Genomic DNA, 13,204 nt, shown 5'->3' with positions numbered 1-13,204 from the left:
TTTTAGGATTAAGGTTTTTATCAATAATAAAATTACACAGAAAAACATTTGATGTATTTCAGGCAATTTTACCCATAATTACCCACTTTTAATATTCAATGGTAACTGTAGGAAAAACTTAATGTGAAATACGTGCGCAAAGTTCCTCTGCTGCACTCAAGTAAACGTTTCTTTCGGTGCAGCAAACTGTCACTTTGCGCACTAGTTGCTCAAATAACTATTAATGAGTTTAATTTTTAAAGAAGTACTACTACCGCTTGACCTTTCCAGAGACATCGAATACTGGCTATCCTCAAAAGCAGTTTTCAAAACGTACATCAGTGACAATGGATATGATCTAAGAATTGGGTCAAGAGCTAAGGATGCATTTGGATTAGACGTTGAGTCTGTCTTGTAAGTTTTTGTGGAAGGCATTTCCCATCAACAATAATTTAAAATTCAGCTGACAAACTTGAGTTTCCTAGTTTATAGCACGATAAACAAATAATGAATCCTATCATATTAAGCGAACAATGGTTTTTTTAATATCTGGATATATGTCCAACTGATCTCGAAAACGATTTTCACGAAATTTGGAACATAGTAGGTTCATGATATAAAAATTCGATTCCACTAGGTCTCATACCTGGGAAAACTCGCTGAAGGACATGAAAAGGATAATTCATCCTTGGAAAAACAGATGATAAAACAGAAGATGCGTGTGCCTGTGTGGGAGATCAGCTGTGTAATCAATCAGCTTACCGTATCTCGCGAGAAATCTAGAAATTTTAATAGACTCGATCAAAATAATCTGATTTGTTGACACGACATGGTATATCATAATATTCAAAGTTAATCATGATTTTACAGTTTTAAGTGATTAGTGAGTGTTATTTTGTTACATAATTTGGTTTGTAAACAATCCAAATTAGAACTTCTCTGTTTTCAAATGTTTGGACTAAAAATTGGACCTGAATTCAAGTGTATAGAACAAAACCTACTTTTTGGAATATGGTGTATAAATCAAAATTCGGGGAAGAAAGAGTTTTGGGCTGTGCTTGTTAGTCCTTCCCCAATCATTTTAAAGAATTGTGTTATGTTTATCAATAAATAAAATAATAACGAGCAAAGCCCCTGTAAAATCTGACAAAGCATTTATTGGAACGGTTCCACTTCGATACTTGTTCCATTACTACGTAGACGTCATTTCGTCATTTTGTCCGTCTGCACTGTCCAGTGACGTCACAGTCACGGTTCCACGTCACTGTCATAATCAAGTTTGTTTTCCAATATTATTCGTCATATTATTCGTCGTTTCAATTTTAATATTTGTATTATTCAGTTTTTTGGAATTTATTTCGTTTTTTAGGCATCTTACTTTCTAGATATTTTATTCTATTTAATCTACTTACACTTGTTTTAGTATGTGGCCATCTGCCTATTATTTTATTAATATTAAATCTCATCTTGTTGACTCATTTTGTCTTTTCTTGGCGTACTCACCACACTTCAAGCTATCAGTTTTTTATGCACAGAATTCAGAGATTTATTTGTAGGTATTAATACCAACTATCATTCACAGTCCACTGCCCTGACTTTGGATTCTGTCAGCCCCAATATCAAAGACACAATTCAAGCTGATTTTACATTAGTCCAGTTTCATCAACGAATTCAGGTTTTTTCAATGTTTGAGTTGAATGATGAATTTTGAAAACTTGCAATCGAGTTTTTATGACCTCAAAAGTTCATTTTATGAGTAGGCCTACAAAAGTGTATGACAAGAGTATATATTTCAAGACTATATGAAAGTGAGGGACCAAGTTCCGTCAGGAAATACCCACTAATAGAAGCCATTGAATATTAATATTATTACTATATGGAATAGAAAATCTAATAAAGCTGCGTTTAAAATAAACAAATAAATTATAATGCGTTTACACCAGAGTTTAAAACAAAAGTTTTCAACATAAGTTAATAACATTTTCTTTTGGCTGCTAGTTTTGTTATCAACAAAAGTTAATAACTTTGTCACGTGTTTTGTCTGCAGCTGTAGTTGTTAGGGAACAGCTGTAGTTGTAGGGTAGGAATGCTGGGCGAGGGGGTTGCGGGGAAGATAGTAACCTGTTATTAACAAAAGTTACTGACTCTCGATGTATAACATGAATCTTGTTAATAACAAGGAATTTTCTGTTGAAAACACGAGTTATCAACTTTTTTCAAGAGAATTTTTTGTCGATTCAGTCAAGTTGACAACTTTTTATTAATAACTCATGTTATCAACTCCGGTGAAAACGCAACTCAACATGATGTTATTGACATCAGTTGATAACAAAAATTTATGAACTTGTGTTATTAACTCCGGTGTAAACGCAGCTTAAAGTTTTCATCTCGATCTGCATCATACTTCTAATTGTTTTTACTTTCCTTGCCCTATTATCATAGGTAAGGAAAGTATTGCTTTCCGAAAAAAATTAAGGTACCCCAATTTCTAAATTTCTATACGTTTCAAGGTCCCCTGAGTCCAAAAAAGTGGTTTTTGGGTATTGGTCTGTATGTGTGTGTGTGTGTGTGTGTGTGTGTGTGTGTGTATGAGTGTATGTGCGTCTGTGTACACGATATCTCATCTCCCAATTAACGGAATGACTTGAAATTTGGAACCTAGGGTCCTTTCACTATAAGGATCCGACACGAACAATTTCGATCAAATGCAATTCAAGATGGCGGCTAAAATGGCGAAAATGTTGTCAAAAACAGGGTTTTTCGTGATTTTCTCAAAAACGGCTCCAACGATTTTAATCAAATTCATACCTAAAATAGTCATCGATATCAACTGCCACAAGTCTCATATCTGTAAAAATTTCAGGAGCTCCGCCCCATCAATGCAGATAGATTCCCAATTATCAGGCTTCAGATACAATTGAAACAAAAAAAAATCAAGTGGAGTAGATTGAGCATAAAAATCTCTAAAATTAATGTTCAGTAACATTTTCACCTAAAATTGAAAATAAGCTTTAAATTCGATAAAATGTGATTATTCAATTGCAAATTATTGTTGATTCTATTAAATCATTCACTATGAAGAGATAGCAGACCTCATGTGTGTCTCCAGCGTTATTGCCCTGTCACCAGCTGGCTCAAATCTTTGAATAGTAGACTTGAGATGCGCGGGAACACTAGCGTCAGGTGATCAATTTTCATAACGGCAAGGAAAGTTGTGTGAGTGCGCCACACCAGATTTTTTACATTCTACATTGACTGACAGCTGCTTTCATTTCACTTTCCAATTTGTAGACTGGATTTTACCATAGAAAAAATATAGCACAAGTGAATATCCCATGGTGTAGGGCGTTTATGTTCCAATTCTCAATATTATTAGCTTATGACATATATAGTCAAAAACAAATACATATTCAAAGAAAAATCTGGTCATCAGACCAATGTCAGATTGATACAATACTGTAAATACATTCAATTTTTACTTTCCTTGCCCTATTACCATAGGTAAGGAAAGTATTGCTTTCCGAAAAAAATTAAGGTATCCCAATTTCTAAATTTCTATACGTTTCAAGGTCCCCTGAGTCCAAAAAAGTGGTTTTTGGGTATTGGTCTGTATGTGTGTGTGTGTGTGTGTGTGTGTGGTGTGTGTGTGTGTGTGTGTGTGTGTTGTGTGTGTGTGTGTGTGTGGTGTGTGTGTGTGTGTGTGTGTGTGTGTGTATGAGTGTATGTGCGTCTGTGTACACGATATCTCATCTCCCAATTAACGGAATGACTTGAAATTTGGAACTTAAGGTCCTTTCACTATAAGGATCCGACACGAACAATTTCGATCAAATGCAATTCAAGATGGCGGCTAAAATGGCGAAAATGTTGTCAAAAACAGGGTTTTTCGTGATTTTCTCAAAAACGGCTCCAACGATTTTAATCAAATTCATACCTAAAATAGTCATTGATATCAACTGCCACAAGTCCCATATCTGTAAAAATTTCAGGAGCTCCGCCCCATCAATGCAGATAGATTCCCAATTATCAGGCTTCAGATACAATTGAAACAAAAAAAAATCAAGTGGAGTAGATTGAGCATAAAAATCTCTAAAATTAATGTTCAGTAACATTTTCACCTAAAATTGAAAATAAGCTTTAAATTCGATAAAATGTGATTATTCAATTGCAAATTATTGTTGATTCTATTAAATCATTCACTATGAAGAGATAGCAGACCTCATGTGTGTCTCCAGCGTTATTGCCCTGTCACCAGCTGGCTCAAATCTTTGAATAGTAGACTTGAGATGCGCGGGAACACTAGCGTCAGTGATCAATTTTCATAACGGCAAGGAAAGTTGTGTGAGTGCGCCACACCAGATTTTTTACATTCTACATTGACTGACAGCTGCTTTCATTTCACTTTCCATTTGTAGACTGGATTTTACCATAGAAAAAATATAGCACAAGTGAATATCCCATGGTGTAGGGCGTTTATGTTCCAATTCTCAATATTATTAGCTTATGACATATATAGTCAAAAACAAATACATATTCAAAGAAAAATCTGGTCATCAGACCAATGTCAGATTGATACAATACTGTAAATACATTCAATTTTTACTTTCCTTGCCCTATTACCATAGGTAAGGAAAGTATTGCTTTCCGAAAAAAAATTAAGGTATCCCAATTTCTAAATTTCTATACGTTTCAAGGTCCCCTGAGTCCAAAAAAGTGGTTTTTGGGTATTGGTCTGTATGAGTGTATGTGCGTCTGTGTACAAGATATCTCATCTCCCAATCAACGGAATGACTTGAAATTTGGAACTTAGGGTCCTTACGCTATAAGGATCCGACACGAACAATTTCGATCAAATGCAATTCAAGATGGCGGCTAAAATGACAAAAATGTTGTCTAAAACACGGTTTTTCGCGATTTTCTCTAAAACGGCTTCAACGATTTTGATCAAATTTATACCGAAAATAGTCATTGATAAGCTCTATCAACTGCCACGAGTCCCATATCTGTAAAAATTTCAGAAGCTCCGCCCCATCTATGCAAAGTTTGACTTCAGATTCCCGATTATCTGCCTTCAGATACAATTAAAACTATGTTCAATTAATGTTCAGTACCATTTTCACCTAAAATTGAAAATAAGCTTCAAATTCGAGAAAATGTGATTATACAATTACAAACTGTTGGCAACTGTTGATTCTATTAAATCATTCACTATGAAGAGATAGCAGACCTCATGTGTCACCAGCGTTATTGTCCTGTCACCAGCTGGCTTGGATCTTTGCATAGTATAGACTTGAGATACGCGTGGACACTAACGTCAGGTGATCAATTTTCATACAAGGAAAGTTGTGTGAGTGCGCCACACCAGATTTTTATATATCAAGGTTTTCAACGTAGTATAGTGATTGTAGAGAAGCGTAAATAAAATCATTTAAATCGCCTTGGTAGTCATGTAGACTGCAATGTCAACTCAAGCTGATAGTCCTAGAGTGAGGTCCACGTTATAATGGCAGTGGAGAAAGATAGGCGAAAAACGTTGCCGATCTTCTGTCTTGTCTATGCCTTCTATGGACGGTAGCTGTTACAGTTATTGAGGTAATATTAACTATTCATTCTCGTTTAAAATAATCAATTATATTTTATAAGGTAAGAAATTATATTTTTCAATAATTTCATAATGAATATTCAAAATTACGATGAAATATTTTGTTTATTAATTATTAATTCTACATTGTTAAAAGATGATCTGGTAACAAAGCAAAACGAGAAAAAGATAGCGCTATCTGCTTTGTTTAATAATAGACAAGGATAGCAATACCATTGCCTATCAAACACTGTCATTATAATGTGGCTCACACGATAGTAGATCTTTTCCATGAAGTTATGTGACGCTGGTAGTCTCTCATACTGTGCCGTTCTTACACTCTCACCCGGCCAAAACAGTTATGATAGAAGTCGACAGTAATCGGCTTGAGTTAACAGAAATCAGAAATCAAACAAAACAGAGTTATTAAAAAACACACATAAATCAGCTTGTAATTTGAAACTTATTAATCAAACTACCTATAGGCTACTATGGGATATCTTCTTACGCTATTTTTTGTCTATGATTGTTCCTTCAAGATTCAAGTTTAATTCAAGTGAAACATGTTCAACATCTACTTGAATCAACAAAACTTGAAGAAGGGTCTACAGTGGTATTACTCGAATCAAGATTCTGTTCTTCTGAACTTGACTTCAAGTTTGCAGAAATCATTCATTCCGCAGATCAAACGTCAAGAAAACTCTAATTCAAAAAAACTTGACTGATGTGAATGTGCCTCAAGAAATACATGGTTTTGCAGCCGTATTTGTTGTGATCATTCAAAACGTTGAAAATCCTCTCGCGAGTAACATAATCGAATGAGAGAGCTTGGCAAGTAGAATTTTCGAGATTAGACAATTTGAAGACAAAGTTGTTCACTGGTGACTTGTCTATTCTTCATTCTTTATTCTTTATTGATTCATACAATAAGTGCATCATCAAAATGATAGGGAGAGAAAAAATTAGGGAACCTTGTGCTATTCCTCTCCCAAATCTAGATAAGGTTACACATATTGTGACAAAGTTGTTCACTGGTGACTTGTCTATTCTTCATTCTTTATTCTTCATTGATTCATACAATAAGTGCATTATCAAAATGATAGGGAGAGAAAAAAATAGGGAACCTTGTGCTATTCCTCTCCCAAATCTAGATAAGGTTACACATATTGTTTGTAATTGATTGAAACTCACATTTTCTATTGTTGATGACATCATTTGTTCATGGAAGAATAGTAACGGGTGTTGACAATATTATATACAATTTGAATAGACAAATTTTCACTCTCTTGAACAGCTTATATCAAAAGATAAAATCCATCATGGGGATGGAGAGGGAAAGAGGTCTTGATTTTCTAGTTTTAAATATAGATACTTCAATGAATATTTCAATAATAATTCCAGGTGCAAAAAATCAGAAAATTATGAGGAATTGAATTCGAAAGGCTCATTGCTTACGAGAGTCAAAGTGAAATATCATGAAAAACGTGGAGAAACTGGTGGCCTCATTCATGGTATGCTACGTCTAAGAAACTCAGACACAGATTTCAAGTACGAGTCACAAGAGGTTTGGGAATGTAAAGAAATGGAAAAAGAGCAAAAAAAGAAGAACAAGTCTTCAAATAAAAAAACTGAAAAGGACAATGCTGGGAACGGAGTGAGTAGAATCCTAAACTATTCATTTCCTATTCTATCCTATACTATTAAACGAGCAATTTCTGTTTATATATCTGTATGTGACCGGATTTCGAAAATGGCTCCATCGATTCTCACAAAAATTGGAACAAAGTAGGTTTATGATATGAAAATTCTATTGCACTAGGTCTCAACCCTGGGATAACTCGCTGAAGGACATCAAAAGGATAAATTTAATACGTCCTTGGAAAAACAGCTGGAAATTTTGTCGATACCGTAATATAAAGGTGCGTACAGATATACGCGCCGCGAACATGAGCAATTCACTCTTAATCAGCTGACTATATCTGTATTTTTACAGGAACGGTATAATATATAGATATAAAAAGCTTGACATCAGCTGATTAAAAGTGAATTGCATCATGTTCGCGGCGCGTATATCTGTACGCACCTTAAGACAGTGAACGAGTGCATGTGTGGGATAATCCAGCTGATCTCACGAGAAGAAAAATTCAGCAAGAAAAACTTATTTTAGTTCATTTCTCTTTTTTTTTAGAAAACATGTTCACTTCAGAAAGTCCAAAATAGGAACTAGATGCTGTTAGTGTAGAATAGTACATGGTATATCAACAAATATTGTAGAGAACATAGTTTATCATTCTAAATCGAATTCATAGTATATATCTATTTGTAATTGATGATGTGTTTGTTTATTGAAGTGTGAATAAATTGTTATTTCAATGAGAGATAGTAGCTTAACCTAGATTTTGATTTAGACTATAGTATAAATTTGAAAAAGGACAGTTTTGGGCATAAGCCTGTTGTGCCTCTTCATATAACTGTAAAAATAATTGTACGACTGAGAAAATAAATAAATAGATATAAACTATGAATATAGTCTTTCGTTACAAATTTTCTATGCTTTGACACTCCAGAGCAAAGCTCTGTCCCCCGATATTACACAATTTAGGCATGGAGAAAATATATCATGAGGAGATATTCCATGATAAATGGCGTTCATGGTCCAAATTTCATTGTTAACTCAAGCCGGTAGTACAAGTAGACTAGTAGTTATTCAGGAATAAAAATGAAAATCTAACCTAATAACCATTTGTAGAATTGTTTACTCAGAATATGTTTCGTCTATGTTTGGCTAGTATTTCTTTTCTTATGCTAGTGGTAGACTTCTGCTCTAGAACATGGGTTACCCATAGTTCAGTAGGTTAATTTCCGAAAAAATGCAATTCATTAATATTTGTGGTGAATTTTGAATATTATGTACATTTTATTGATTGTTTATTTGTATATTAATGGAAATAATTTGTATTCGCTCGTTTCGCTCGCATTACATATGGACCCCGGCTTAATTATCTAGAGCTGAGAACAGCAGACTCGCTTCGCTCGCCTGCATTCTTCATTTGACCTTGTTTCTTGAAATTGTCAAGTACAGATTTTGAGCCTATATCGGGCGTATCTTTGAAGTCCTTTCAAGACGAAACATTTAAGGCCCTGGATGAACTTCTGTACCAACTCTGAAAATTTTCTCTTAATTTTTCTTCAGTAGAAAAACACTAGGGAACGCTGAAAACGCAAATAAACCGCCTATCTTGGGGTATCTTTGGCGTGTTTCTCAAGTCCTCTCAAGACAAAATGTCTAGAACCCTAGCTGAGCTTCTGTAACAAATTTTAACACCTCTGAGCACCTAGACTCCTAGGACCTGAGAGGTTCCATAATGTGTTGAACAATCTTTTGCTCACCTGTTGAAAAGGGTGGGTGGGAGGTCAAAGCTATCAGGTGTGGTACTCCGGGAGAACGAAGAAGGCGCGCATGCAAAAGTTCTGTCCAGCTGTCAGAAGGGTAGATCGGTGAGGTACGAAGAGAGCGCACACTGAAATGACGCGCGCCTTCTTCGTACCTCTACGATTCGAGTTTGACAAGGGTTCAAAATTCAGGCTGAGTATATATAGCTTGAAACGTAAGTCTCCACATTGGAACGAGCGTTAGCAAAGTTCTCACTTTTGGCTTACTTTAGAGAGAATTGATCAATCAGCTTCAAATTTTGAACACGAATTCTCCAACCTTTTTGTAGGTCAAGTTAGTTGGACATCAAAATTGACTCACTCCTTCAGGATATAGAAATAACATTGAAAATGCATAAGAGAAAAAATGTTTTGATTTTATATCACACAGACTGTCGGACAGACAGACTTTATGTGCCGACACATGATTCCAGTTGACATAAAACAAAGCTCAGTGGAATTCATATCAATGAATTCGACATAAATCGAATCACTTCAACATAACTGGAGAACACTAACAGAAATCTACAATATTCACCATTCGGTTCTCAACACGTCGAATTTTGTTGAAGGGGTTTATTGAAGAAAACTACAAAAAAAATATATATATATATATATATATATATATTATAATAATTTCACGAAAGCAAGTAGGGAACAGATATCAAAAAGCACGGCAACAACCAAGGTGCAAAGGAGGAGCGCACTGAAATGACGCGCGTCTTCTTCGTACTCTCACGAAAATGATTTATGACCAACCTTCAGCCAGGTAGGGTGCGCGCCTTCTTCGTACTTTCGTGATACCCAGGAATTTGATGATTCAGATGGATTGTTCTCATAATGATTCATTGATTCATTTATACAAATCAATCAATCAAACATTTTCGTAATTTCATTAAGATATTGTATAGATCAAATAAAATTTCTTCTCTAAAAGTATCCTTGTTTCATAAGAATTATTATACTTGGTATTTTGAATTGTCCTTCTTTATCGCTATCTGCAGGAGAACAATGATCAGAGTTCAGGATTTCTGAGAGTGGTGAATAAGCTGAAAATTCTGACACCTGAAGTTCGTTACATGGAGACATTTGATGGAGTCTCAATAATAAAAGATGAAACCGACCTCAGAGTTATCGAGATCAAATACTTGGACCTCAATAACCCAGATGAAGTGGTAAAATATGGTGAGTTCATAACCTTTCATTCTTCAAAGAATCTATATTAAACACCATGATGTGCCATCATGTACAGAATGGTACATGGAAAAGAGCGGTTTTGAAAAATTGTCTCTTCTAGCAAAAACATCGACAATAAATTGATTAATACTGATTGTTACAGGAGGAAAACTGGTTTTTGATGATAAAGACAAGGAAAATGTTAAATCAACATATTCGAAGGGGTAAGAACTAAAAAGAACAGCTTTTCTTATTAAAATAATTAACAGTTTTCAATTCAAATTAGGATTAAATTTAACAATGAACATTACTTGAAATAAATCAAATCAATTGATTGATCTTTTAAAAGAGATACCTAACAGACTTCGTCCCCTGAAGCCCTGGATATCTGAAGGCATCATAAGATCAATAATCACGCGGGACAAAATGCATTCTAGACTCAGAAGAGATCCTAATTACAATATATTAAAGAATGAATATAAAGTTTATCGTAATGGTTTGAATAAGATCATAAATCATGCAAAGGAAGTCTACTATAAAGGGAAAATTGAAAATTGTAATAACAACAGCATGAAGTTGTGGAAGTGCATAAACGAAGTTATAGGTGAGGACAGTATCAACGACAAGAGTACTGAACTTGATGCTCAATCCCTCAACAATTATTTCACAAATGTGGGTAAATTACAAGCTCAAACTATCAATATCCCTGATAATACTGGTGATCGATTTCCTGAAATACAGATCGATAACACGTTTTTTATGAGACCAACGTGCCCAGTTGAGGTTGAGGCAACTATTAAAAATCTAAAGAACAACTGCAGTCCTGGTATTGATAGTCTAGGTAATATTATGCTGAAGAAAATAGCCAATTTTATATCTCAACCTCTCTCTTTCATTTTTAATAGATGCTTTGACGAGGGATATTTTCCTGAGCACCTCAAGTCAGCCAAAATTAAACCTCTATTCAAACAAGGTGACCCGACTAATCCCTGTAATTATAGACCGATTAGTCTTATCAGCAACCTTGCTAAAATAATGGAGAAACTAATAAAGTCAAGAGTTGTTTCTTTCTTGAATCTTAACAAAATAATCAACAAGAACCAATTCGGTTTCCAAAATGGTAAAAGTACATCTTACGCTCTAATAAAATTCGTCAATACTTTATCTGATAAAATAAACTCCAATAAGAAAACTATTGCAGTCTTCCTGGATATACGCAAAGCTTTTGATACAATACCTCATAATACTTTGTTCAATAAACTGGAGTCCTATGGTTTCAGAGGAGTCTCGCTTAAATTGTTCAAAAGCTATCTGAGTAATAGAACCCAGTCCCTAACCATAAATGATCAATCTAGTGTAACTAACTCAACTTCTTATGGTCTTCCTCAAGGTACTGTACTTTCTCCCATCCTTTTCATACTCTATGTAAATGACTTTTTAAATTTAAGACTTCTAAACTCAACTGTGATATCCTTTGCAGATGATACTGCAGCTATTTTTCACGGTAATTCATGGAATGAAGTTCATACCATAGCTGAAAATAATATGCTTTTAATCAAGAAGTGGTTAGATAAGAATACCTTGAGTTTAAATATTGAAAAACGAATTACATAACTTTCTCTGCAAATAGAGTAGGACAGCCTAACGAGAATCAAGATTTGAGACTACATTCTCAGTGCAATTTAAACTTGGGTAATATTGTGATTGACCCACCATTAAAAAAGTCAATAATACTAAGTACTTGGGAATCATAATTGATGAAAACCTTAAATGGGATGTTCATATTAAATACATATGTAGAAAAATTAGATATTTATCTTTTAAATTTTACCAAGTTAACAGAATTCTTAATAAGAACCACCTGAAAATGATGTATCATGCTCTAGTCAAGTCAATTCTGCAGTATGGCATAGTTGTTTGGGAAGGCTGTTTCAACTGTCATATTGCTGAATTATTTGTAGCACAGAAACTGATAATTAAAACTATATTAAGCAAACCCAGGCTCTATCCAACGGATATGGTTTTTAGTGATTTTGAGGTCATGACTATACGTCAATTATACATAAAAACTGTAATTGAGTACTTAATAAAATATAGATCCGATTTTCCTCTCACAATAAACTCTACACTTAATTATTATAGTCTAAGGGCCACTGCTAACAAATAATGTAACCTATAACACTAATATTGAATGTATAAGGAGGCAATTAATTTACATAGGTACTAAAATAATAAACCTCATTCCAAATCACTTTCTCATGGACAATAAGATCAGCGGAAAAATTAAACTGGATATAAAAAACTGGACATACAGTTATTTCTTCTTCCATTTAGATATATGACTCGAGATTTCTGCTCCAGCATTGTTTTTTCATTTTTCAGTGGACTCGCTTAGCTTTATTTTGAGTACCTATTCCTCTGTTTTCTTCCTTCCCCCCATTTCTCCCTTACATTTTTCCCTCATTACTTCTCTTCTCTTCTTTGCCGGCCTATTACATGGGAAACCATAGTTGGCTAGGTATCTTCCTCTCTTTTTTTCTCTTCTCCAACACACCCAACCACAAAGCCCATGGTTTTTTATATTTGTAACATTTTATTGTGTTTTATTTGTTTCAAATTCTTTGTAATTTTGTTTTGTCTTGTTATGTGTGTTTTCAATGAATAAATTGAAATAAATTTATTCTCACAATTTACAAATAATACAGTACAGTTACAGTACATTTATATATACCCTTACGTTATGAGAGACTCACATATAGGCTTAAGCCTGTGTTTGTGAGGGCCTGGCGTAATTCGCTGAATTTGAAATCTATAAACTAAATTAATAAAATTGATATTATATTGAACTAAATTGAGAAAAATACAGATTAAAAAAATGATATGAGTAAATGTTGATATTATAGAAAGAGAACAAATAATTGGCTGCAGAAACAGCCAGTTATGTAATTAATGACTAAAAGTTAGTAAAACTAAAAGGTAGATACACTATAGCAATGCAATTAAATACCAAGTTATAAAGAATTTTCCAAACTTGAA

General features: G+C 34.2%; 1 protein-coding gene across 6 annotated transcripts in view; it reads left to right on the top strand.

Annotated features, from left to right (window-relative positions):
- Nucleotides 1–13,204, top strand: part of LOC111059971 — a 94,897-nt gene that overhangs the window by 46,018 nt on the left and 35,675 nt on the right. For 4 of the 6 annotated variants that reach the window (XM_039438456.1, XM_039438460.1, XM_039438461.1 and 1 more), the window contains 2 exons: nt 9,997–10,177; nt 10,332–10,392. In XM_039438456.1, coding sequence (XP_039294390.1) covers nt 9,997–10,177; nt 10,332–10,392 — 242 coding nt within the window. Of the gene's footprint in view, nt 1–6,961; nt 7,215–9,996; nt 10,178–10,331; nt 10,393–13,204 lie in introns of all 6 variants that reach the window. The other 2 variants (XM_039438458.1, XM_039438457.1) reach the window with 1 other exon arrangement.

The sequence above is a fragment of the Nilaparvata lugens genome, chromosome 11 (genome assembly GCF_014356525.2).
Source record: "Nilaparvata lugens isolate BPH chromosome 11, ASM1435652v1, whole genome shotgun sequence".
Lineage (NCBI taxonomy): Eukaryota > Metazoa > Arthropoda > Insecta > Hemiptera > Delphacidae > Nilaparvata > Nilaparvata lugens.
The sequence above is the reverse complement of the archived record's forward strand: the minus strand, read 5'-3'. Positions and strand labels throughout refer to the sequence as shown.